The sequence below is a fragment of the Felis catus genome, chromosome A2 (genome assembly GCF_018350175.1).
Source record: "Felis catus isolate Fca126 chromosome A2, F.catus_Fca126_mat1.0, whole genome shotgun sequence".
Classification (NCBI taxonomy): Eukaryota; Metazoa; Chordata; class Mammalia; order Carnivora; family Felidae; genus Felis; species Felis catus.
In genome coordinates, this window is record NC_058369.1 from 152,555,521 (window position 1) to 152,583,048 (window position 27,528).

The 27,528-nt window shown below is 41.1% G+C and overlaps 1 protein-coding gene across 9 annotated transcripts in view; it reads right to left on the reverse strand.

Moving 5' to 3' along the window:
- DGKI (diacylglycerol kinase iota) overlaps positions 1–27,528 on the reverse strand; it is a 439,032-nt gene that overhangs the window by 111,218 nt on the left and 300,286 nt on the right. For all 9 annotated transcript variants that reach the window (XM_023250599.2, XM_023250596.2, XM_023250595.2 and 6 more), the window contains one exon: positions 10,206–10,306. In XM_023250599.2, the coding sequence (XP_023106367.2) occupies positions 10,206–10,306 (101 nt within the window). The remainder of the gene's footprint in view (positions 1–10,205; positions 10,307–27,528) is intronic.

The following is a 27,528-nucleotide window of genomic DNA, read 5'->3' on the forward strand; positions in this document are numbered from 1 at the left end:
AAATGTCATAATCTTCCAACTTAATATCGAAATTTACCAACAATGATGTAAATTTCTATTTTTGATGGTAAGAACTCCATTTCAATGAAAATTCCTAATATCACACACAATGAAATTCTAGTGAAATTCTGCAACGACAAAATGTGTTATAAAATCCCTTGGGAGTTATTCCCAGTGTGAAATGTAATAGCAGCTTTTAATGGTGAGTTCTAGAATATACTTGATGATGCACACTAGAAAACAACATAATTTTTTCCCAGGTACATTTATCCGTAAGGTAGTATTTGCAAAATTCCTAGCTACAGAGAAGAACCATCACGGATAACTGATGAGAGCCAGTGCTCTAGTATTTAGGAGCTAACAAATACTTGGTTATGACAGTGGAATCTTGGTTACGTGGCCCGGCCAGCCATATAAATACAGAAGTCAAATGAAACATTAAGTATCCAAAAGCAAAGATTACTAACTGTTCCAAAACTTAAATACTCAAAATTATAGTTAGCGACACAACTTCAAATGTTTTCACATTTTTTTTTTTTTTTTGCATGTCATACTGTCCATTGTACTGTATGGTGATGGGCAAGGTCACCAACAGTTAGATACTGAGGACGCATTCAGTCATGCAGCTGTGAATTTGAGTTCATTGGATACATGTGCAGAATTAATGACAGATTTCCTAAAATCTTCTGAAGAGGCCTAAATCTCTTTCTGGAAGCAAAAAGAATAAACTAATTACAAGCAGACAGCCACTAACGGAGAGATGTGAAATAGGGCAGATTTAAGCAAACACATCCTTAGAATCTGACAACCCAGGAGACTCTCTAATTCTATTTATCAGTGACTCCCAAATAGTGCCATGGATCAGTCATTCAGGAAACCCACTAAGTATTATTAAAAAAGAGTGCTTTCCCCAGGATGAACTATGAAAAGCCTACATCTTTTACCTAATGTTAGTAGCACATACAATTGTCGTTCTGAGTCAATCTGCAAAGAGGTTATTTTCACATTAGCACACATTTCTGCCCTTAGGTCTATTCAGTTCAATAGTTTTACCAATAAACTGGAAGAATACAGAGAAGAAATGTCCATCTTGCTGAAGATCAAACTCTGGAGTTAATTCTGACTCCAGTGTTAGGCTAGAAATAGCCTGAAATTTAGATTGCCTTGCATTTCAGTTTCCAATTTTAATCACTCAAATTCCAAGTGGAGAATATTTAGCTTAATAATAGTTCATGTCAAAAAAGAACCGTTAAGAAAAGGTCATCATTAACATTTTGTGGGTTTTTTTTTTTAACCAAATTCTGACACATCAAAAGAAGGTAACTTATATTCCAATTCCCTGAATTTGGAATGGTAGGGTCAAAAAATACAAAGAAAACTTTGGAGGCTAGTGGTCGTATGAGTCTAATCCCTAGCACCTAGAACAGCGCTTGGTACATGGTAGGTATTCGGTAAATAGTTGTTAATGAAGAAGTGAATGAATGGACTCAAGGATTTCTAGCATGTAGGTGGTTCCTTCCTGGCCTTAGCTTAAAAATCAGGAGCTCAGTTACATAAACGAGATGAGGCTTTCGGAAGTGAAGTGCCCCACCCGGATCCACGATGGGACTGAGGCGCTCGTTCCCTCAGCTGCTGAAGTGTTGGCTGTTGGCTCTACTCATAGCTCACGGCTGAGTTCCTCTCCAGGAAGGAAGCTACCCTACTCAGGGTTTGCTTCCTCCCAAGGAAACAATCCTTGTTTCAACGGGGACAATCCTAAATGGCCATCCCAGATGCAAACGTCCCTCTGGCAACTATTACAGCTCAACTTCCTCCTCGGCCTGACGCTACTTTTCTCCCTTTTCACAACTGCTGTTCCCTCTTGGAGAATCCCCAATAAGCCTCATACATGTAAAACTCAAAAGCCTCAGAGTCTGTTTCTGAGGAAACCCAACCAATAACAAAAACTATAACCCCAAACTCTTTTTTAAAACACATTTCTAGGGGCGCCTGGGTGGCTCAGTTGGTTAAGGGTCTGACTTCGGCTCAGGTCATGATCTCACTGTTCATGGGTTCGAGCCCTGCATCGGGCTCTCTGCTGTGAGCATGGAGCCTGCTTCAGATCCTCTGTCCCCCCTCTGTCTCTGCTCCTCCCCTGCTTGTGCTCTCTCGTCTCTCTCAAAAAAAAATAAACTTAAAAAAAAAAAAAAGGACAGTGTACTGGATTAGAAGAGACATGTAAATTCAAATCCTGTCACGGTGTGATGAATCAAAGTGTCCCCATGAAAACACAGGCACACAGCACATAGAGAAACCCTCTGTAAACCATGATGCAGCGGGCAAACACTAGGTGTTATTATTATTAAATATGATGCCATGACTGCAGCGGCTGATCCCACACCACTCACATGTTAACATGAGGATTAAAAAGCAAACATTTTATACAAAGCTCTTAGAAGGAAGTCTTTAAAGAGAAGCCTACCTGCCATCTGAGCTGATACCCTAGAGTTGTCCACCCAGGAAGGTCCCAACAAACTAGGATGCTGTATAAGCAGTAAGAACTGGTCATTATTTTGTGCGTGTGCACAGAATAAACTAATGAAAATGAAAAATATTCCTTCGGGCGGAGACTTGAAGCTATACCTGGAGTTGACGGTTCTCATTACCAAATGCTAAGTTTCAACAATGAAAGAAGGATCAAATAAATATCAACACTTTAGGCTTATTTCCTAGCCTGAGACTTACGGTCATCAGCATCGACCTCACCGCAGTTCTGGAAGCGTCTTTTCTTGTAAACAAAGCAAGGCTTTGGATGATAATCAGAGTTAGCTTACAAAGGGATTTATATTAAAAATAAGATTATCATCTTCATGTCTAATATTCTCCTGGCATCTGAATCTCTGGAGTTGGAAAGAAAGAGAATGCACTCATTTTTGTTTGTTTGTTTGTTTGTTTGTTTTTTTAATTCTTTTTAATGTTTGCTTATTTTTGAGAGAGAAAGAGACAGATAGAGCCCGAGCAGGGGAGGGCCGGAGAGAGAGGGAGACACAGAATCTGAAGCAGGCTCCAGGCTCTGAGCTGCCAGCCGGGAGTGACACGGGGCTCAAACCCACAAACTGTGAGATCATGACCTGAGCCGAAGCTGGATGCTTAAGGGACTGAGCCACCCAGGTGCCCCTGAGAGTGCACTCATTTTTAAGTCAAGACCCCTAGGAACTGATGAGTCAGACTCCACACATTCTTATGAAAAGCCAGTGAATTAAATCATCTATATCTAAAGTGATGCTCAGCAATCCTGCCTGGTCCATTCATTGTGTTGCTCCTCAAATTGATTATTTCCAACTTTCTCTGCTCTTTCTGAACACTGATACCCTCCTATCCCAACCATTAGCCGCAGCCTTGCTTCTTATTTCACTGAGAAAATAAAAATCATCAGAACGGGACGTCTTCTCCCGAGTACCCAAACCTTCAACTTACCTGCCTGTGTATCGCTCCTCTGCCTTCCTGCTCTGTACTCTGCAGAGCCTGCCTCCAGCTCTCACTGGGCCCTAGGTCCCATCTCCACCCACACAAAGCCATTCCCCCTGCAGCTGACCTTCTCTCTTCAATCGAGTTCTCTCTCTCCAGTAAATGTGCCCCATCAGCAGAGACAGCTGCACTATCTGACAAGTAGAAAGATGTCCTCCCTGGATACCACATCCCCTTCCAGCCACCAGCCCATTCTCTCCTCCCCTTTATAGCTAAACATCTAACAAGAGCAACTTGTACAGACTTACTTCCCTCACTCCGGTGTGGACACGTACCAACTCTATTCATCTTTTCACCCTTAACCTCTCGTGAGGTGACTAATAACCGCCCTCTGCCCAAATCCAATGATCAGCTCTTAGCATGCAATTCTTCCTCCACCTCTCTGACTCTGGGGCTTTCACAGCATTCTCTCACTGTTGTTTCATAAAACATTTTTCTTCTCTAGGCTTGCAATCAACAGGCTGTCTGTCTGTTTGTTTTCTAGCTCACCATGTGCTGTTTCTTGGTCACTGTGGGTCCTCTACATGTCCCCTACCTCTATTTACCAAGTTGCTCAGCCCAAAACCTCAGAATTTGGGGGAGAATTAAATTAAATGATAGGAGTAGAAATGTTAAGACATTTCCTTGCTCACAGTGATAGTGTACTATGAGTTGACTATTATTTTTACTTATTATTACATTTTAAATGAAAAGAGAAATATAAGATACAGACAAAAGATGGAGAAGACAGTAAAGAACATAAGCACTCTGGGTAAATGCCAACCCATGAAAATAGGAAAAGACAAACACAAAGGGATGGACAGTGCCCTTCAGAGAACAGACTGATACCATTTAACTCCTGAGACAGATTTCAAAATGGAACACCTACCCCCACCAAATGGAGGCCTTATCTCTACTGAATAGCCCAGTTATCAACTTGTTAAATGAGGGGGAAATATTCAATTTTAGATGAAGTAATCAACAGAAAGAAAAGTCAGTATTTATAGCAAATTCATGAAGCAAAATGCATACACACAATTTTCTAACGTTCACAATTTTCTAATGTTAGTTTTCTAAACTAACACCTAGTTTAACCACTGCATTTCACAGATAAAGCACCTAAAGCCTGAAGAGGCTAAATGTATTGTCCAGGGTCATACAACTAATTAGTGCTTAAATTGGCTTTTCTCATTCTCGCTTAAAAATTCCTATCCCTTTCTTTAGTTATTTAAGTGGTGTTTGCTGGGAAAATAGGTACCTAGTACTTCCATAGCCCTACTGCAATTCTCATCACATGAGAAAAAAATTCCAGCGAATCAGGGACTATTTCTGTTTTGGTTTTTTTCCTCCACCATGGTTTGCTTGGAGTAAGCACTGAATAAATGTGTACTGAATAAATGATACTGTAATGTTCAATGTCCCAGTTTCATCTTCTAATGCTTAGCATCTAACATGGTATCTGGCATATATTTGTTGCAAATATATAGCTTTTGGAAGCATGAATGCATCTTGACTGAATGGCTCCACCATTTTGACAAATGTTATTACATTCACTTGAGGTCAAATATGGAAACTGGAAAGCATGAAAATTCAAGTGATCCACCTCCCCCAAGTTTGAGGACAGGTTAAACTTGGTGACTTACAAAAAGTAACATAGGGAAAGGGGGAAAAATTAGCTTTGCAGTGGAGAAACATAGCAAATACAACCTTAGCCAAATGATCAGGTTACCATCATCATGGATGTCATGTGGATATCATATATCCCTAAGATAATGGGACAAAAACAGACTTCAGTTCTGCAGTATTTGTTTTTCAAGAACCTACAACTCCAGTCTAGTTATGAGTAAAATAATAGGCAAAGCCAGATTGGGGGATAGTCTATAGGATACCTGGCCAGTATTCCTCAAGACCATTATGGGGAGAAAAAAAAAAAAGACTGAGAACTTGAGAAACAGATCAAAGGAGGCTGGGAAGATATGCCATATCTACCCAATCCAAGGTGATATCCTGGACTGGGTCCTCGAATAGAAAGTCTAGAGTTTAGTTAAGAATAACGAAGCAAATATGAGTTTCTTTGACAAAGGTACCATGGTAATATACAATGTTCAACAATAGGGAACATAATAGGGTAAAGGGTGTACAGGAACTCCCAGTAGTATCTTCATAACTTGTTTAGAAATCTAAAATTATTCCAAAATAAGTTTTTTTTTTAAATCAGTGCTGGATACCAGATGATACACATATGAAACTGTCTTGGGACTTAAGAAAGAAGTACACAGGGCACCTGAGTGGCTCGGGTGAGCATCCAACTCTTGATTTCAGCTCAGGTCATGATCCCAGGTGGTGGGATTGAGCCCTGCACTGGGCTCTGCACTGAGCATGGAGCCTGATTAAGATTCTCTCTCTCTTCCTCTCTCTCTTTCATTCTCTAAGATAAAAAAAAATTTTTTTTAATGAAGTGTGCAGATACCTGGCTAGATCACCAAATATGGGCAGTGTTTACACATCTCATATGCTTCTACATCCAGCCTCAGAGCACTCTTGTACTGGCAGACACAATAAATGTAAATCAAATGATTAATTGTATTCTCTTGCCATAATCTTTCTGTGATATCTATTGGTGTTTTCAATGCTGTTTTTGAAAGTGAGAAAGTGGATCAGAAGCACGTGCACATTAAAGTGGGAGCCACGTGTGGAAGAGGTCAGCTGGCCTCCCGACCTGCAGACCGAGGGGCAGCCAGCGGGCCTGGAGTGTGTCCTGAGCAACAGCAACCACAACAACCATAACTACCATTTTGGGAAAGCATGGTAGCGTGCCATCCTTTGCACCACAGTTTCACCCGCAAGATTACATTTCACTCTCTCATTCCTGCAGCAATTCTATTCCCATTTTGGAGATGAGAGTTAGGATCATCAGAGAGATGAACTACGTGGTCAAGGTTGCAACTGCAATTCCAACACAGATATTTCTGACCCTTCCACTAAATCGGTAAACCAAAGACAAGGGAATTTCATAAAAACAATTGTCTAAGCTACGATCCTAATATCATTAATGTAAGCCAGAGAATAATATACTGAGATATTATATATTTATTGTATATATGCATGAACATCCATATAATTTCCATTACATTGAAAAAATGTAAAGGGGTTATGAACACTACACCTGATATACAGCAAATGTTAGTCCTCTCCTACCTTAATAGGCTACACCTATTTTCAATAAATTCCAACCTTGTTTTTGCTTCTGATTTAGGACCTGGACTAGTATGAATTATCAGGGCAATTCAAAAGGGCAGAGAAGCTAATGCCAGAAGTCAAGTTTAGCCAGTTTATATGAGATAAGAGTTAAATCTCGGCCAGTATCAAGTTATTCTAGATTAAAAAAAAAAAATGTATGTCACATCAGTGAAACTCCTTTGGAGTTAGAAATATAAAAGATTTTCAAAAACCCATCATCCTTTTCCTAGACTATATGATTACATGCTTTATTAAGGACTCATTCAATAGATTTGATTCAGATCATGGGAGTAAGTGTCAGCTATCTTTATGGATTTCATTAAGAATTTTTTCTAACATGACCACTTTACGTTCTACCTTTTAAGCTGAATAGACTTTCCTCTTGGACATCATAGCCACTATCTTGATGGTTAATAATTCATAAATCCAGTAATGAGATTCTAATTACTTTTACATAAGTCTGAAATTTACCAGCAAGAGCCAAGGAAGGGACTGGCCTAGACCAACCCTCTTTGTGCATTATTTTAGGGGGAATGGCCCCCAGGCGAGTTGGAGCTAAATGGAAGGGGGATGGCAAATCTTTGAAATAATGTAGTCATCTTTCTCTACGCTAAAATAAGCAAGGTAATTAAAAGAGCTGCCATCTGTAATGACCAAGGAAACCTGCCTTACGGACGGAAGTGGGGCTTTGTTAGACAACAAACATTGGAGTTGTAATCTAATACAAAAAACAATCCAGACACATGAGCAAGATCTATTAAACAGTGATGGCAAACGGCCACATGCTGCCTGGATGAATCACTCAGTGTTATCATCAAGAAAGAGAACTAATTTTTTAAACCTGGTAATGCAGTACTGCCTTAGTTTTAGGCTTTGTATGTTGACAATAAATAAATGGCCTAAGAGGATTCGCTCCCTTTGGGATGCAGGTCAGAGTACTGTCCTCAAATCCCTTTTATATATGTTTTCTATATATTTTATTTAATTAATGCTTCTGAAATAACAGATCTATTTTGGCATTGTGTATCACATATGGACTTGAACTGGTTTTTGTCTTTATGCTCATTGTGAGCTCTGCCAGCCTTCCACTGAATCTGTAGTTGGTTACGAGTTGGAATCAGGCAAGAGAGTGAGGGTAAGAATCAAATATTTAACCCCAAAGGACAAACTTCCCTGAGCAACCACATTTTAGATGCATCATAACTACATATTCAATGTGGGATGCCTGAGTTGGCCATCTTTACTTCTAATTAATATATTGTTTCCTTCAAACTCAAATATTTAGAATTAGGTAACTCTCTGATTCCTTCTTGGAATGTTTTTGTGTCCTTCTGGGACCCAAAGACACCTGAATTTATTGGATTTATACTTATACCAAGTTACCTCCCCAGTTTGAGATAAGAAGTTTCCTCACAGAGAAGTTTTATCACATAAGATATGATGAGTAAAGCACTTGCCAAGAAATGTCATCTTCTTGTAAAAACTCAAATCACAATTACCTCTGGCAATGGTGGACAGATAATGCTACAGAAAAGATAGAACAGATAATTGAAATCCACAGATAAGCCTCAAATCTCATTTCAGCCCCAAATTTCAAATGTTTCCCTACTCCCAACTGACTTTCTTCAGAGTTGATGGCAAACTGAAAAACATTACTGACTTGAGATCCATTATTATGTTTAATTTTTCAAAAATTATAAGCTATGTGTCTACAAGCGTGAAACGAGAAAGAACATAAAACACTCCTCTTTGTAATTAGCAGCCTCCAAAAGTCAGTTTAACTTACACTGTGAGCTACACCTCCCAAGGCAAACATACATGCCCATCATGTTACGAGTTACATTAGATTTGGGCTGGTCTGTTATTTATAATCTCATTTATACTGGAAAATATAACCTGCCATTTATAGAAGGCAGAAATGCAAAAGTTCAGGGAATTGCTCCTTCTCCACTTCAAACGTTCCTATCATGGAGCACCTGGTGGCTCAGTCGGTCAGTTAAGCGTCCGACTTCGGCGTAGGTCATGATCTCACAGTTAGTGAGGCCGAGCCCTATGTCGCGCTCTCTGCTGTCAGCACAGAGCCTGCTTCGGATCCTCTGTCTCCCTCTCTCTGCCCCTCCCTCCCTTACTCTATCTCAAAAATAAACAAACATTTAAAAAAAAAAAAACTTTCCCATCCAAGGAAATGAAAGTGAGGGACAGAGGTTGGGGGCAAGGCTGAGGAGAAGTTAGAAGGTACTGATGTTTAATGAAAAGAACCAGAAGGGTTAAGGAAGCGAAAGTGGTGGAGAGAATTGAGAAAGGAGAAATTTCACCCAGAATTCTCTGGGAGGCTCAGTGATTGGATGGACTACCAGAAAAATGGATCCTCACTCAATGCCACTTCCAGATTGGAACGTCCCTGCACCCACCCCTTAAACTGACCCTAGATTTCAAGATTTCCATCCACTAAACCCCACTCCAGGATCACAGGTTCAGAAATCAGAGCCTGGAAGACATTATCCCAGGAATGGGTCCCTACTCTATTCCTGCCAGTGTTAGCTATTTGTGTCTTCTACAACCCTAGATAGGTCCGTGCTTAGAGCTAGTATGGGGTGTTAGTTCATAAACCTCTGGTTCTGTATCAAACTCCTTCCTTTCTGTTAGCATCCCCGCCTGTGTCCTTGGGACACTGGACCTGATCGTCTCTGAATTTACTGTACTTGACTGCCGTCCTCCCCAATTAGGGGGGAGCCAAGAACACCACTATCTAACATACCTGTGGTCTTAACATCTTCCGGTCTACGTTACCTGGTTAGCTCATGTATCACAATACAGACAGGGATCTAAAATAGTGACTGGAATATAAAAAGTGCTCAATAAATACTAAATGATAGACAAGATGAACTAAAATTAGTTATCCATTTAAAGAAGCATATGGAAAATATGAACATTGAGAAACATTCATATGTTGAGTCAGTTTAAGATTTCAGGATTTCACCACCCATCAATCACTTTATCCTGGCATTGGGTATTCTGTGGGCCTTTTACATTATGCAATCACATAATAGCTAGAAGTGTTAGACATGTCTTTATAGATAACGATGTCACATCTGCATAAAGAATGAGGATAATATTTGGTAATATTGGCTCCAGGGAAAGACTCATGCTGTCCCAAGAGTTTTCTACATGTTACTATACCACATGACATTCGCCAGCCTTCTGCTTTCTCATTTTAGGTAACCTTGAGACTAAAGTGGTTAATACACCAGGAGATCCTAACTTGGCATCTTCCACATAATTTTATTCTGCTGCTTTCCTTTCTCCAGTTCCATTTCCTTCAGCCATAAATCACCACTTGGCATTCACGTATTACTACACTTTCCATCATTTCTCTAACCATTGTTTTCAGACACAAGATGAATCTATCCAAACCAAGGAGGATCGAGAAGCTGAAGACAGGCTGATCACATGAAATCAACGAAGCACTTCCAACTTACAAGCTTCCCGAAGTTTCTCTTTGTCATAGTGGAATCCTTCATAGTCTTGTAAACTGATTTTGTTCACCCGGATCCTCAGGCGGTCTGGGACAGATTGGGGACTGCAAAACAAGAACCGAGTAGTCAGACATAAATGAGAGGGTAGAATTGAGAGCCACATGCACCTGGAAGGACTAAAGGCAAAACATCTCTTCATGCTTGGAAGAAAAAGTTCTCATTCACACCAGACAACAGCCATTATCTGGAGAATACATCTACAGAAACCTCAAGTTTCTGGAATTTAGGTAAGAATGTGGAAATAATCAGAAAAAGCTTCTGGAAGCTCCTCCAATCCTATTTGCTTTTAATGTGTTAAAAAGTCTAGTAAGATCATGTGTTTACTTCCATGATAAATTAGACACAGCTAATCTGAAATAGTGAGAAGCGGTGTAGACATATAAAAACTGCTGTAGACAGGTATGTCCATACCAGCCTCTTATGACAGTTTGACCCTCAGAAGAAACAAATAAACAAAAACTATAAAAAGCAGACCAAGAATTGAGAAAACACAGGGCTGAGCTCAAAATGGCTCCAACAGTCTAACGGCACCTCTCAGTCAAAGTTTATGACAATAAATGCTGTCGGTGGTGGGGATTCTGAGTGCCACAAAATGAAGGAAAAAAATGAAAATATGTCTAAGGTACTTTCTTTAGAAAGGGAATGAGGTTGTAATTCATTTTAACAGAATTCGCGACACATGTTAAACGAAAGGGGGTAGTGCCAAGCTTTCTGAAGCATCCTGTTCCCCCACAGAATTTCTTTACCTGGATTCCATGGACTAAGTAATATTTTCAGGCTAGTTTAACCACTGGCATTAGTTGAGCGAAACAACGTAATTTTTGCCAGCACTCCTATGGATCAAAACATTTCTTCAATGGATTAATAGAGCACAATCCCCACTCGTCCTTCACTGTTTCCCTATACTTAGATTTCATTGGTTCAGATAATTTTAGCAAATAAAGGATTGCTTCCCCTGTCTTGTATTATGGGATAAAAGTCACCATTGACCCAAGGAGAAAGAATAGCATTACTCTTCATTTCAGTAAAGAAGGGAAGGAATGGAAAAGGGAAAGAAGGGGAAAAAGAGAAGAAAAAGAGGGAAGGAAGAAGAAAAAGATAGATGGAAGGAGGGAGGAGGGAGTGATTAAATACTGCCTGGATACTGAGACCCCCCCCCACCCCACCTCTCACACACACATGTATGGAATTTCACTGCAACTCTGGAAGAAGGAGGGGGAAATAATTCAATCTCATTCTATTGTCTAATGCTTCATCGTAGGGCAAAGTATAGTAGTAACTCCCTCCAGGTAGATTCCCACTCTAATACCTTAAAACAACATATATATCCAGCTATGGACACATATGTGCATACTCATACATAGTCCTCTTCCTCCCCCCTCCCACACAAAGATATTTAGATAGACGTGCATAAATTCTAAAGAGAGATGGTGGACAAACAAAAATGTCTGAGGTTCACTGGGCTAAAAACTAAGCCAATATGAAATGACAAGATTGATATTTGCGAGGGAAAGTTTTGAGAAGACACATCAATACATCGGTCCGTTCAAAGTGTGTCTGTTGGGTGTCCACTTTGTAACGGGCATTGTGCCGGACATGGAATCAGCTTTGATAAATAAAACTGACATAAGCAGTGATGGGAGATATGATTTGAAGGCATATTTGTAAGCTAGAACATACCTTAAATATCATGCCTACCATGTCATCTTTTATAGAGAGGAAAGCTGAGGTGCAGAAAGGTAAAGTGATTTTATGGTCACAGAGCTACTAAGTGGCAGAGCTGGGAGCAGAGTCTTGGACTCTTCACTCATAGGTTTCGTGCTTGTTCTATTATACGGGGCCAAGAATCCCATGGGTTTGATGGCAAAACCACAGCGCCTGAATTAACAAAGTCGAATGATCTCTCTGTGGTGTTCAGACTCTTATCAATAAGCAGTGAGTGGAGGGATAGCTCGGTAAACTCTGGTGCACTGAAACAAGAGAACACTGGGCAAACAGTACGAATGAGTGTGCAGATCCGCCTTTGTTTGGAGGGAAGTTCGACTATAACATTGTGAAGTGAAAAAAAAACGTTAGAGAAAATTATATCTGGAATAATCTCCTTCATGTAAACTGTGGAACCTCGGCATCTGTAAAGGTACACAAGTGTCTGGAGAAAATGTTCAGTAAGCTATCCCAAGCAGTTACCTCTACACGATGGGATTTAGGGATTATTTCACACTGAGAATCATCCTTTTTAGGAAAATATTTTAAAAGTATGTCAATATGTAAATAAATGGTAACTCAGAGCCAGAGTAAAAATAAGAGTTACAGCAAAGGGTGTTAGGTATTAGACATAAATAGATAGGAAAGGATAGGAAAGAACTTAAGCAATTGACAGAGTGACCATACAGTGTATCAAATGCTTATCCCCAAATTAAGAGGGGTCCGATCTTTTTATTTTCAAGTTCACCCCAGTGACCTGCAAAGACTGTACTTAGCAAACGTTTCCCCACAAGTACATCAGGTTAAGAGGGAAGCTGGAAGCACAGAATGTAGTGGCCCACCATACCCTCCGGGGGGAGGTGGGGGAGGATGCAGGTTGAAAGACGTCTACTTCCATACATTTCAAGATTACAGTAGGTCTAATGACAGTGAAGTCTAGTCTTCTCCAATGGGCTGGAGATGTCAGGACTAAGACCTGGCTCCAGCAGTAGCTGTCGCGTGGACAATGGGGTTGAAGGAATGACTAGAGACCAGTCGCTATACGGCCTTGTCCCAGGGGCTCCCCACTAGCTAACCAGTGTTTACCACCTTTCTCACAGTCCACCAGGGCCTGCCCCCTGTCCACAGGCTTCCACCTCCCAGCTTTGTGTCGGCGCCCACCCAGTCCAGCCACACACTGCTGCCTACTGAACCATGGCCTCCACCGACCTTCCTTACGGGTGGCCCACCATGCACAAGCAACATGAACTGTCATTTGAATGGAACTTTCCAGAATCCAAATGAATTCACATATTATCTCACTTCATCTCCAGAGTGATCAGCCAGGCAGAAGAAAACTCACCGCTTATCACTCTCCCCCATCCCACCTTCTTACACACCCCCTCTCTCTTGCGGGCCGCTCCCGTCTGTTCCTGAGGACTTACAATGCATCCCATGTTCCCACCAGCAGCAGCTTGCTTAAACCCACTCTTCTGACTAGGGGACCTGGGGCTTGGCTTGCTATCAAGTGTTGAGGCCCACCAGCAAATTTTAGAGCAACCACGGGGTCCATGATGGAAATCTGCTTGGAGTAATTTTGGATCCTGGCGTGAAGGGTAGGCAGCTCAGCCAAGTCTAAGAGCTCAGACTCTGAGTCAGATTGCCCGGATGGGAGGTAAAGCTCCTCCAATTATTGGTTAATCAGGTAACCTTGTGCTCCAGCTCCCTCGTAGGTAAGGCGGAGATGACGAGAGGATCCACCTCACAGACCGACTACAAGGATTAAATGGGTCAATACGGGTAACATGCTGAGAAAAAAGTCTGGCACGTTGAAAGTGCTCAGGATACCAGCTATCACCGGCATAATTATTATTCTGAAAACCCTACATAAGGTTCTGCTAATAAACAATAGAATCAGCTGCTGCCGGGTCATGGAAGAAGGTCAGGGCATATGCAGGAGCCTCCCTAGGCACCTGTGCAAGCTGCTGGGGAAACCGTCTAGCCTCAATAATGTCATCATTCTCCTGGATCTCCTCCCACAGGTATTTTACAGGCCAACCAGTAACATGAAAACAGACAACGAGAACAGGGGAAAGAGAAAATACACAGATGTTAAATGAAAGCCAAGTAATTCAATTGTGTCCCTTTATGTCAAAATATATTAATGTCCCATTAATGGCTGAGTGGAGGTGGATGATGACAAAGCTGTTCCTTAGAGTCTGGGGAATAGCAGTGCCATTAGTTTTCTAAAATCCAATTTTTCCAAGAAAGTTAGTGGAGCAGAGAAGAGATAAACGTCCTGGTTAAACTGAATTTGCCTGCACGCCAACATCTACCACAAACTCTTCTGCAGAATTCGGCTCTGTATGGGGGGTTCTAAACCAGACTTCCAAGGAGTCACTGAAGGTTCCTAAAAGGGACTCAGCAATATTTGAATTCTCTCCGCAACCCAGACAGTGGCCTCAACCTATCATCTTCTCACAAATTTCCTGTGAAACGTCAAGATTGAGTTTTCTGTGCACGTCAGAAGTGCATGGCTCTGAATGTAACTCCCAAAAGTCTCCCTGAGAACTCCCTCAAGAACTACAACGAAAGCAATAAATTCACTCACTTGGGCTCCAGACCACACCTTCTCATATTCACATTGCACACACCTGTTTCACTGAGATGCTGGGGGCTGGGGGGAGTTGGCAGTGCGATCGAGACAACTCCCAGAATGCTCACTGCTATTCAACTTACACCCAGTTCTCATTCCTCTCTCTTCAACCTTCACGCTTTCAGTTTCTTTACTACACGTTTCTTTTAGTCTGATAACAGACTCCCCTCATTCCAATCTTCTCACATGGATACCGTTTACGGACAAAGAGAATGAGTTGGGGGCTTTTGTTCCCCAGGGTCACTTCCAGACCAGCAACACCACATAACCAGACCAGACCAGCCACACCACTCATGGGTAACATGGATAATACGGGAATCATATCCTTTAATATTAAGACACTACAGCCAGTGTGCAAAGCAAGATGTAAACTCAGAAATATCTCAGTTCCAATCTGAACTCTGTCAATTAATACATGTTTGACATTGAGAGCTGTGAAGTTACCTTGGCCAAACCATTTTCTGATCTGAAAATGGAACTGATAATATGAATACAGTGAACAGTGAATGAGAAAATACATGTAAGGCAGTTAGCACATCCCTAGTAAAGAATAAGTGTTGAATATAATGTTGTTGTATTTTTTAATACCCTGATGCTTCAACTTCTACAAGCCTTTTTTTTTTAATTTAATCCTAGATAGGGGTGCCTGGGTAGCTCAGTCAGTTAAGAATCCGACTTTGGCTCAGGTCATGATCTCGTGATTTGTGAGTTTGAGCCTCATGTCGGGCTCTGTGCTGACAGCTCAGAGCCTGGAGCCTGCTTCAGATTCTATGTCTCCCTCTCTCTCTGCCCCTCCCCCACTCATGCTCTGTGTGTCTCTCTCTCAAAAATAAATAAATATTTAAAAAGTTTTTTAATTTAATCCTAGGTAATATCATAGCAGAAGCCACAGTCACAGATCTAAGTAGGGGTCAGCAGATACCAAACCTTAGCAGAATGACAGTTTGATAACACAAGACGGGGACACAAAAATTCAGAGTTACATAGCCATATATAGTCTGTTGGATGAGAATCCAAGTAGGGGCTGTGAATGTTTCAAGATATCTTAAAGATACTAAGAATATGGGGGCACCTGTCTGGCTCAGTCAGAAGAATGTACCACTCTTGATCTCAGGGTTCTAAGTTCAAGCCCCACACTGTGTAGAAATTACTTAAAAATAAAATCTTTAGAGGTGCGTGGGTGGCTCAGTCGGTTAAGTGTCCAACTACGGCTCAGGTCATGATCTCAGGGCTCGTGACTTGGAGCCCCGTGTAGGACTCTGTGCTGACAGCTCAAAGCCTGGAGCCTGCTTCGGATTCTGTTTCTCCCTCTCTCTGCCACTGCCTCGCTCATGCTCTGTCTCTCTCAAAAATAAACATTAAAAAAAAATTTAATACAATAAAATCTTTAAAAAATTATACTGAGAATATAAATCCTCATTGAGACCCTTAAAGTTATATAATTACTCTACATTTTGTACTTTGTAAATGTCCAATTTTCATTAACATTCTTCAGTGGTTCAGTGTAAGACCTGCCCCTTAAAACATTCATTATGGGGTTGCCTGGGTGGTTTAGTCAGGTAAGTGTCTGACTCTTGATTTGGCTCAGGTCGTGATCTCATGGTTCAGGAGTCAAGCCCCATGTTGGGCTCTGCACTGACAGTGTGGAGCCTGTTTGGGATTCTCTCTCTCCCTCTCCGCACCCCCCAACAATACTCCCTGCTGTTTCTCTCTCTCAAAATAAATAAACTTAAAAAACAACTCATTATGTAGACTCACTCACTTTTATGATGAACTGTAATTTAGCCAGGAATTCACTACTCCTATACAGTTAGTTGTCCTTTGTAAGGCAGAAAACATCACATCTTTGTCTGCCTTTCTCCTTCCAAGTCTGATTCAATACTGATACATTGCTTTCATTTCTTTCAAACGTGAGATTCTACCCAATCATAACCTAAGATGTAATAAAGTATATTTCTTTTTTAAAAAAAATTGTTTAATGCTTATTTATTTTTGAGAGAGAGAGAAAGAGAGCAGGGAAGGGGCAGAGGGAGAGGGAGACACAGATTCCAAAGCAGGCTCCAGGCTCCGAGCTGTCAGCCCAGAGCCCGATGTGGGGCTCGAACTCACAAAGAGTGACACCATGATCTGAGCCGAAGTCAGACACCCAACCAACTGAGCCACCCAGGTGCCCCAATAAAGTCTATTTCTAACTAATCTTTGATAGGACTCACTTGAACTGGCCTGTGTTTTATGAATGGACTTTGGTGTGAATTCATGGCACAAAAGACTAGTCATCGTTGTTACAACTCCAGTACCTAACAGAGTCTGCCCCATGTTGTTTATAATAAATGTTTAAAACAAATGAATGAATGAAACGCAAGAGAGCTGAATTCCCCTGGGACTACACATGGCCTTGCAGCTTAGCACAGTGTGACAAGAGAGCATCTCTGAGCCACCTCATAGAGGTTTTTCTCTTTGTGAGTCCTAAGGCAAACCCTGATTGGGCTGTCCATTTCTGTCCTTTTTCCATCCAGCTCTCTGAGATCTGGAGGTAATCCATGCTGGATTACGTTTCTTGGCATCTTATCTCTAGGGGGATCAGCACAAATAGAGAGAAAAGAACATACAAATAGTAGATGTCCCTGCCAAAAAAGTCTGTAAACCATTTCAGGACTGCCTGTTCTTCAATTAAATAACAGTGAATGAGAAACATCTACCGCACCCATTCTCTCATCAGATAACAACTGGGCCTTCTTTAGAAATAATTATACTCAATAGTTTCCTTCAGTGGCTTCCTAGAAATTGCTGCAATTTACCCTGGGACATTCTCAAGCTGCCACTGACAACAGCCTATCCAAAAACACATTCAAGTGGGCCTCTTTGCAGGGAGCAGTAAAATCAAATTGAATCAAGGCTTCTGAACAGAGATCTAAAATGGATTTTGGACACCTGCGGGGCTCAAAGAGAACTCTAATAATTCAGTTGTCTTCTGCCTGGAGTAGAGAACAATGCCTCAGAAATGTGAAAAAAAATTGTAAAGGAGTTTTTGAATTTGGGACCAAGGATAAACCAACATCACATCAGCAGCAATCACGAGCTGCCACTGCCCAACATGTTTTTCTAGAGACAGTACTTGCTTTTCCCCTTCCAAAATAGACAGTACTTGTAAAGGTTGTTAATTCTTTTTCAATAGAAGTTGAATAAGTTCTTGACTTAAGGCATCCCTTTGTGAGGTGGTTAATATGTCAGAGTTACAAATTATTTGAGACACCTCCACACCTCCAACAAGATTATGGGATTAAAGCATTATAGAGTTGGAAGAAAACTTAGAGGTTCACTAATTCACTATCTGCTACTCCCTCTGATTGTTATTATGCTATGATTTCATCTTTATTTTTTTTTAAATGTTTATTTATTTTTGAGACAGAGAGAGACAGAGCATGAACAGGGGAGGGTCAGAGAGAGGGGGAGACACAGAATCTGAAGCAGGCTCCAGGCTCTGAGCTGTCAGCACGGAGCCTGACACGGGGCTCGAACTCACGGACCGTGAGATCATGACCCGAGCCAAGGTCGGACGCTTAACCGACTGAGCCACCCAGGCGCCCCTATGATTGCATCTTTAAATGGCCGCTCTGTCTCTGCTTGACCCTCATCAGGCGTGGAAGGTGCAGGACAGAAGTGCCCTATTCCTTGTTCAGACGACTCTAAGCATTTGTAAATTCTACCTAAGGAATCTCTCTCTCTGTCTCCATAGTTTATGGGCTTTTCTTCTACTATTTGGGTCAGAATTGGGTTTTAAGTCGCTGAGATAATCAGCCACAGACACTCATGGCAAAAGAATGCACATGTGAAGCACCAGAGACAGACACATATCAAAGAAACCGTTTGCTAACTTCATGGCTAACAGATTAAAAAATGGTTATTTTAAGGACCAAATATGAGAGAGCTTTTACGCCATTGGTTGAAACCAAAAATTCTTACGTTCTCTTGAGCTCTTCAAATGCACATTGAAGTGCACATTTTCATGCTTTCTATTGAGATAAATTGTTATGCTTTTGAAATTATAATAAATGAACATGCAGCAGAGTGAAATTAGCATGTGGTTATTCTAGACAGTCTCTTCTGCTGGGCGTCAGGTTCCTGGCATGCAGAGGAGAAGCAAAGACAAAGAACTGGGAGTGGTTTCACTTGGTGGCACTGCAAAGCAGCCCCACAAACATGTCAGCTTCGTTACTGTTTTAAAGCAAACGAGGGGTCCCTGGGGTCTCAGGCAGTTAAGCATCCAACTTCGGCTCAGGTCACGAGCTCGCGGTTCGTGCGTTTGAGCCCCGCGCCAGGCTCTGCGCTGACAGAAGAACCAATGAAGGAGCTAAGTCTGCCCCTACTGCAAATGTGGCCATACTAACTTTTCCTTCTGCAAGTGAGCTGGAGAGATCTCTTGACTATCCAGATAAAAAATATGGGGAAAGCCCAAAAAAACAGAAAACAATAAAAAGCAAAGAGAATAATAATAACAAGCTTGGGTGATTATACTTTTCATCATGAATTAATGACTTCGAATTAAGGCAAAATGAATCGATTAACAGATATTAAGAAGTCCCCACCTCTGTGTCTCCCTTTCTCTCTGCCCCTCCCCTGCTGATGCTCTCTCTCTCTCAAAAATAAATAAACATTTAAAAAAGGAAAAGAAACAGGCCAATTGCCTCCATCTATATTTCAAATTCTCCTAACCATCCATTTCCTTTTCTGATAGTGAATGTCACAGCTGTTCCTGACTCAGTCACGAACTCCGAGACTTTTAGGCGGAACCGCCCCATATATACATGACAACTTCTAGGCACCAGAGTCACAGATTTATTTTTTAAGTCATAGACCCTCCAACTTTCCTCTACAGAAGATCAGGCTGTCTTTCCCCCTTCTCCTTTCTCTTTATTCCAGCTCACTAAATCCACTTCTCAGTCCTCACTCCAATCCCCCTTCAGCAGCATTCCACACTCTGGTTAACTCCCTGCTCCTTTTCTCTGGATTTCAGTTCAGAATACTTCTGATTTCCCAACTAAATTTCCATCTGCTCCCTCTTTATCTGCCCTGCAATTCCTTCTCCTCTGAATGGTGTTCAAATACGTAAGCCTCTCTCCACCCTCCAGTAAAACCCCGACAGACCAAGCTATTAGCACCTTGCTCCTAGACCCATTGCTGCAGACAAAGCACTCGGTGTGAAATGTAAATGCGATCATGACGTGGTGACTTTGCTCCCCCATTAAATCATGAGCTCTCTGAGCACAGGAGGCCCAGCTAGACCTATCTTTGTTGAGCTGCTGCTTCCCATATGGACTTACTAATTTTGAAATGAGAAAAACTATTTTTCATGACAACTAACTACATTCTTCATTCCACCTAATCTCTCTCTCTCTCTCTCCCTCTCTCTCTCTTTTTTTTAATGTTTATTTTTGAGACAGAGACAGAGCAAGAGAGCAACGCAGCCGGGGAGGGGTAGAGAGAAAGAAAGAAGATCTGAAATGGGCTCTGTGCTGACAACAGAGAGCCTGATGTGCGGCTCCATATCACAAACTCATACACTGTGAGATCATGACCTGAGCCGAAGATGTACACTCAACCGACTGAGCCATCCAGGTGCCCCTTTATCCCACCTAATCGTGTGTGCTATGTAATTCCACCATTGGCTAGGATGGGAACCAGTAAACAGAATTTGGTTCAAGGGAAAAATCTATTCCCATTACTAAACCAACAAACAAAAAATAATCTCAATGCTCATGCCACCCTCACAGCTGCGGTTGGTTCTCTGGCTTACCTCTGGTTAATACAAGTGGAGAGAAATTTCTACTTGTAATTAGATACCACCTACAGAGTTAAATCTCCCGAGAGTCTCCTGCCCTATTATTTGCTCAGTTGGCAACTAGAGAGGACGTTCTTTCAGAAAACTTTATAGGAGTTTCAGACCTGAAGTTCCCACTTATTTTCTTATTTATACTCTTTTATGTTTTTTTTTTTTTTTAATTTATTTTTGGGACAGAGAGAGACAGAGCATGAACGGGGGAGGGGCAGAGAGAGAGGGAGACACAGAATCGGAAACAGGCTCCAGGCTCTGAGCCATCAGCCCAGAGCCTGATGCGGGGCTCAAACTCACAGACCGCGAGATCGTGACCTGGCTGAAGTCGGACGCTTAACCGACTGCGCCACCCAGGCGCCCCAATACTCTTTTATGTTTAAAGGAGTTGGGACAAACTATCACAGGGAAAGGTAAAGGAAGCAAATGCCCCAGGAAATACAGAGGGACTGAAAGTAGAGGTAGAGGGAACATGCATTTTTGTAGGATTCTGAATATTCATATTGCTAAATAAAGAAGAGTTAAGAACAGCTGGAAAGGGAACAAGAACTCAAGGCCAGTCTTTCATCACAGTGGGCGAGAATCATTTCCACTCCATGAGAGAAGTCCATTTAATGGAGGTTTCCTGGCTATTAAAAAGGACTAAAGATTCTATCATAAAATACTAACATGGGCTGCTTTTAGTAGCATAGCCTGAAGTGGCTTGCAGAAGACTTTCGCTGCTGTGATTGTCCAGGAGTCCATTAATTACTATCTCCAATGGAGTAAGGAACCACTGGGCCTGAACCAACGAGATATAACAGGATAATCTCAAGCCACCTAAATGGCTTCAGATCTCATGTGCTCAGAAAGGGAGAGCTTTCAGGTTTCAATTTCTATGTATCAAACAAAAGGAAAAATCTTACATTTATTTCTTATTTAACTGCTAAAATGCCTTGGCTTTGCAATCACAAGCTAGGATATCCTGTTCATATTTGCAACTGATAAACTGACTTTCTTGGTTGGAAAGGGGTGTGGAGCAAGGACTGGGATTTGTATAGTTTAAAAGAGTGTTATTTTAGAAGCGCCTAGATGGCTCAGTCGGTTAAGCATCCGACTTCGGTTCAGGTCATGATCTCAAGGTTCGTGGGTTTGAGCCCCGCGTCTGGCTGTGTGCTGACAGCTCAGAGCCTGGAGTCTGCTTCGGATTCTGTATCTCCCTCTCTCTCTGCTTCTCCCCAGCGCTCTCTTTCTCTCTGTCTCTCAAAAATAAAATAAACATTAAAAAAAAGTGTCATTTCACAAAAGAAATGTGTGGCCCTTCACATATATCATGAAGGACTAAATTAGGCTGCAACTACTAATATATTTACTCATCTTCTAGTAACCCTACGCACTTTGATGAATCAAGTGGTGGTATTTGAGTGAGGGTACCATGAGAACAGCATTTTTATTTAAAAAAAAACCTAGATTACATGTATATTTTAAAATTTTTAAACACTTATGAACCTACAGGAAAAAAATTAAAATTGGTAATTTTTTAAGAAAAAATAACCGGGGCGCCTGGGTGGCTTAGTCCGTTGAGCATCCGACTTCGGCTCAGGTCATGATCTCACGGTCTGTGAGTTCGAGCCCCACGTCGGGCTTTGTGCTGACAGCTCAGAGCCTGGAGCCTGCTTTGGATTCTGTGTCTCCCTCTCTGTCTGCCCCTCCCCCACTCATGCTCCGTCTGTCTGTCTCTGTCTCTCTCTCTCTCTCTCTGTCAAAAATAAACATTTTTTAAAAATTTAAAAAAAAAAGAAAAAAGAACCAACAAAGCAGAATCCAAAAATGCATAAGGCAATAATGGTGTGAAAATAAACATGGCCATCTTATTAAAATGGAGAAATGTAACCCCACTTTATTTGAGAAAAGACTGAACGCATGAATTACCAGCTGTGTTCCTACTGAAAAGCTTGTGTGCAAATTATGTGGAGGTAACTCTGCATCCCCAGGGAACAGGCTCAGTAAGAAAGAGAGTCTGTGTTGGGTTTAGATCAAGAAAATAAAAAAGTTAAGTATTGGCCTAACAATAAATGGCATTACATAAGAAACATTTCCTTAAATGGCTATAGCTCTCTACAGAAAACAGTTTAAAAAGGACACACGTACTTTCTTAAAATGTGGGTATTTAAGAAAATTCGCAAAGCTATGTTTCATATTGGTCATTGTTAGTTTACCATGTTACGTTTCAACTCCTTTTTCCCTTCTGGTTCACGATGGCTCGCCAAGGTCTGGAATATTTCAGTAGTGCTCCACGTCCCTCTGGAGAGTGAAAGGACACCACGTCTGTCCTAGTCATCCACTTACAGCTGGGGGAAAGCTGAGTCCCCTGCTCACAGATGTGCTCCTGTCACCTCCTGTTTCCTTGTCAGAGATCCAAGAACAAATCAGAGTCCCCTAAATCCAACTCCCCTTTCCAACTCAGTAAATTGAGCCAATTAGGCAGAAACTGTCATCACCATTCTCTAAACCCTAATCCAATGAACAGAGGAATTTTTTTTTTAATTTTTAAATCATTCATCTTATTGGTGTCAAAGTGGACAGAACAAAGACACCTTGCCCAAATGGGACTCATAGAGTTCTATCACTGCAACTGCTAATAATTTTACAAAAATAACTTTGTAAAATTTGATAGTAAACTTGAGAAGAAGAAGTCCCATAAGATAAACTTTTAGTCCGAGACTAATAACAGTGTTTGGATGATGAAGAACAAACACAAAACAATTAGTTAAAATAAAGCTAAAAAGAAAAAAAAAATGACAGAAGTAAAAGAATGGTTTCTGCTGAGAACTTCATGACAGAATATGAAAATAACTTGGGGTGCTTTTGCCTGGGCCCACTGTCCACGCTCTTCTCTCTTTCACTTACCATATTACAGATCAAGCCTCTACCAAAGGCAGTATTTTAACATTTCATAAGCCAAGAGCCTCTCATCAGGAAAACATGTTAATTGTTTTACTCTGCCTGAGCAACAAAATATCATCGGGCCAAAAGATTTATGTCCCAATTAGAGAACATAAATCCGCTCTCGTGAGAGCAGGAGAGTCTAAACGATGAAGAAAAAGAAACTAATTACAGTTCTCTCTGTTATAAAGCTGAAAACTTTGGCCTTTTTGTTCCATTTATAATTCTTCTAGCACCACTCCCATTTTAGTCAAATATCTTAGGTACAACTTTGAAACGTGCTGAACTCATTTTTAGAATTTCATTTTCTGACACAAAATGGGATGAAGGCCTGGGATCAACCGAGTGCAGCAGCAACATGGAATTTTTCTTTCTCCCTTTAACAATGTATTCCCTTTCCATTTCCTGTTAGTGTTTCAGGGTGGCATGACAGACCAGGAAAGTCAATCACACTGGTATAATTACATCAAAATTCTCCAAATGAAATGTGCGTTGCAGCTTATTGCTACCTGAGCACAACAATCCAAAAGAAACACCCTGTTGGCACGCTCAAAACAAACGTCTAGATTTCTTTGTTATTGATATGTTCTTCCCACTCCATGGTGGAATATATATCAGCTGTTATTGTAATACTGGAGTGAAAGGTTTCTCTTTCTTTCTGAAAGCGGTAAATCTATTAAAAACTCTACAGATTGCAGTTTATCTACTATCTATCTATCTAGATAGATATACATGTATGTATATCTACAGTAAATATATATACATATATATACATACATACGTATGTATATGTATGTATGTATATATGTGTGTGTGTGTGTGTGTGTATGTGTATATATATATATATATATATATATATACATATATATATATATATGTACACCACTTTCCGGAAGTAATTAGGGTGTTTTTTCCTACATTTGTAAGTAAATCTTTTCCTCACAAAGACTAGCAAAATGACTCCCCTCTCCTTCCATTTGTAGTCTGTGTTTCTATAGTCGCTTCTATTCCAGTAATGTTTTAGAAATTCATAGACGAACAAAAATTTAAAGGTCATATTGTTTGACCACCTTATTTTACAGAAATTGAATTTGGGTCCAGAGAGGTCAACAACAAATTTGTTGTACCCATATAGCTAATACCAACAATTTGCTATAAATAAAAGAGCAATGTTCTGCAGCCCTTCTTCTACCATTTAATAAAAAAGATTTTAAAGAACTAAACCATCAGGGGCGCCTGGGTGGCGCAGTCGGTTAAGCGTCCGACTTCAGCCAGGTCACGATCTCGCGGTCCGGGAGTTCGAGCCCCGCGTCGGGCTCTGGGCTGATGGCTCGGAGCCTGGAGCCTGTTTCCGATTCTGTGTCTCCCTCTCTCTCTGCCCCTCCCCCGTTCATGCTCTGTCTCTCTCTGTCCCAAAAATAAAATAAAACGTTGAAAAAAAAATTTTTTTTAAATAAATAAGTAAATAAAAGAACTAAACCATCAATACAAGTCAGATACACAAAGTTCAATCTTTATACAGCTGGTGATAGGAAAAGAAAACTAAAATGTAGTCAAATTTATCTAGTATGATGCTCTTATGGGCTGGGTTGGGCACCCCTCCCCTCCCCACATTCATGCTCTGAAGTCCCAACTCCAATCCCTCAGAATGGGACTGTGTGTGAAGAGAGGGTCTTTAAGGAGGAATTAAGTTAAAACAAGGTCATGTGGGTGGACCCTAGTCCAATCTGACTGGTGTCCTTATAAAAAGAGATTGGGACAGACACACACAGAGGGAAGACTGTGGAAGACACAGGAAGACAACCTCCAGCTGTAAGTCAAGGGGAGAGGCCTCAGGAGAAACCAAGGCTGCCAACACCTTGATTGCAGACTTCTGGCCTCTAGCCTGTGAGGACATAAATTTCGGCAGTTTAAACCACTCAGTCTGTAGTACTTTATTATGGCGGCCCAAGCAAACTACACGAATGCCTACTAAAGAGAATCACTAGGAGAATGAACAGATTTTATTTTGATCCTACAACTACTGATTATAAAGGTAACATAAGTGGAAGAATAAGAGGCATCTAATGCATCGCTTTCCAAAATTCCAACCTGGCTTGACATTCCTATTTCGGATATTCAGACCTTAATTTCTGCTTCTCCTAAAAGTCAAGGTGCATAGAATAATCTAAATATATATAGAGTTGTGTTTCTTGAACTAATGTTACTGCTAAGGTCATTTTTTAATTGTGATTGCTTAAAGTTTATTTCCATTAAACATACAAACGAAGGAATTCATACATTTTCCTCCTCCTTTGTCCTGCCCAATGGGCCTGGGGCACACGCCGCACCCGAACCTTCCTGCAGACTCTCCCCTTGCCCCTGAAGCCTCGTTAGGCCCTGCACCTCAAGCCAACAACACCTGAGTGAAAATTCCCTTAAGTTCTGAAGTGACCTTTTACTTTACGAGAAGTGCTGACTCCTAAATGTAAGACTGTTTCTACGCCTACGCAGACATGAATAATTCATCTCCGAAAATAAATTTTAAAAGCAACGAGATATAATTTTAAGTGTTGAGGGAGTCCTAAATGTATTATGCCTTACATAACTGTACCAGAGGCTGCTGTCTGTGTTTACCTCTGCTAAGAGAAGAACACAGGTGCCATCCGCCCCCCACAGCTGAGGGCATGACCCTTCCTGAGGAGCCACGTTCCCAGACCAAACGCCATCACTGACACGTCTAAAAGACTCTCTGGGTTCCTTAGCTGTACTAGAACTTATTTTTAACCGGGATTGTCATTCTGACGTTTTTCTTATAACACTTGAACTGCAAACCTGTAACACTAAAGAGTCACACATTTGAAACACTCAAAACTGAATTGTAAGTCATCACTCCTTTCCAAGTTTTCTTTGAAAAAGGAAGAAGTTTGCACAGCATGATTGAATAAAATATATAAATCATATCTACGAAAATAAACACACACAAGAAAATGATCAGAGGTTATGGCAATCGTAGAGTGTAGGGTCTCAAATGCTGTCTCCAAAGCAGAAAGCCCTGGGTGTTAACTTTATTACTTTCTAGCATACAATCTTAGTTAAGTTTCCGAAAACTTCTTATTCTCGGTCTCGCCAACCATGGAATGGGAATAATGGCAACTGTCACCACAGTTATCGAGATGTTAAAATTGATCACAAGCCAAGGTGCTTATTAGCATAATATCAGACACATGTTATCTTTCTGGCTAAATGAAAAAACACACTTGAGTTCTTGCTGAGAGAAAGGTAAAACCTCCATTAAAGGTACCAAAACAGTACAGGGCCTGGCCTCCTGATCAGTCTTAGGATAAAGGATGAATGTCCCATGAAGAGTTTTGCCTACTTCAAGTCTCAGATCCCTTTGGGGCAGATTTTCATAGAATCTAGGGTCATGACCTGAATTTTAGCATAACATAACTTCAGAGCTGATAGAAATCCAGGGGAACAACTGCATTTCTTTTTTTAATATTTGAAAAAGCAGAATGCAAAGAGGTTAACACTTGGTCAACGTCATACCACAAAAAGAGAGCTCCCCCTGACACCCAAAAGAGTAGAATGTTACCATGGGGGTGCTACAAAATAAGGAGGAAGACGCTCCAGTTAGAGACCTGTGTCTGTTCCTGCTGCCCCTTTTCTTTAAGGCACTAGGCCACTCTGGCCATGTGAGTGGGAATAAAACCTCAGGTGGAGAGGGGCAACTCTTGGGGGAAAGTTGCAGAGTGCAAGGAAGAAAGCCACCACCACCGGTGCTGCAGCCTGGGCTCAAGTCTGACAAGTGACAGGAGGGGAAGCTCAAGCAACACTTCCCTACCTTTCTTTGGAATTCTCAAATTGGTTTATCTGTTTTATGCAACCAACGGAGAGGGTATCATAAAAAGAAAGGAAAACATGACATTTTGACATTATTGAAGGTCAAGGAAATGGGTACTGGAAAGTTAAATCACTCAGAAGATAACCCAGAAAATGTGAGTGGGAGCAAGAGAGAAGGACGATGTTAGCAGTTTCCTCTGCTCAGTGGTTCAGAGAGCAAACAGCTTTGCATTCCAGAAAGCCTCAAGCTAACTCTGTTGCTTCCCTTTCTGACTCTGAGATTCGGTAAATGGCATTTTTTCCTGTTCTGTGCATGTAGCAATTCTCTTGTACCCTTTTTAAAATAC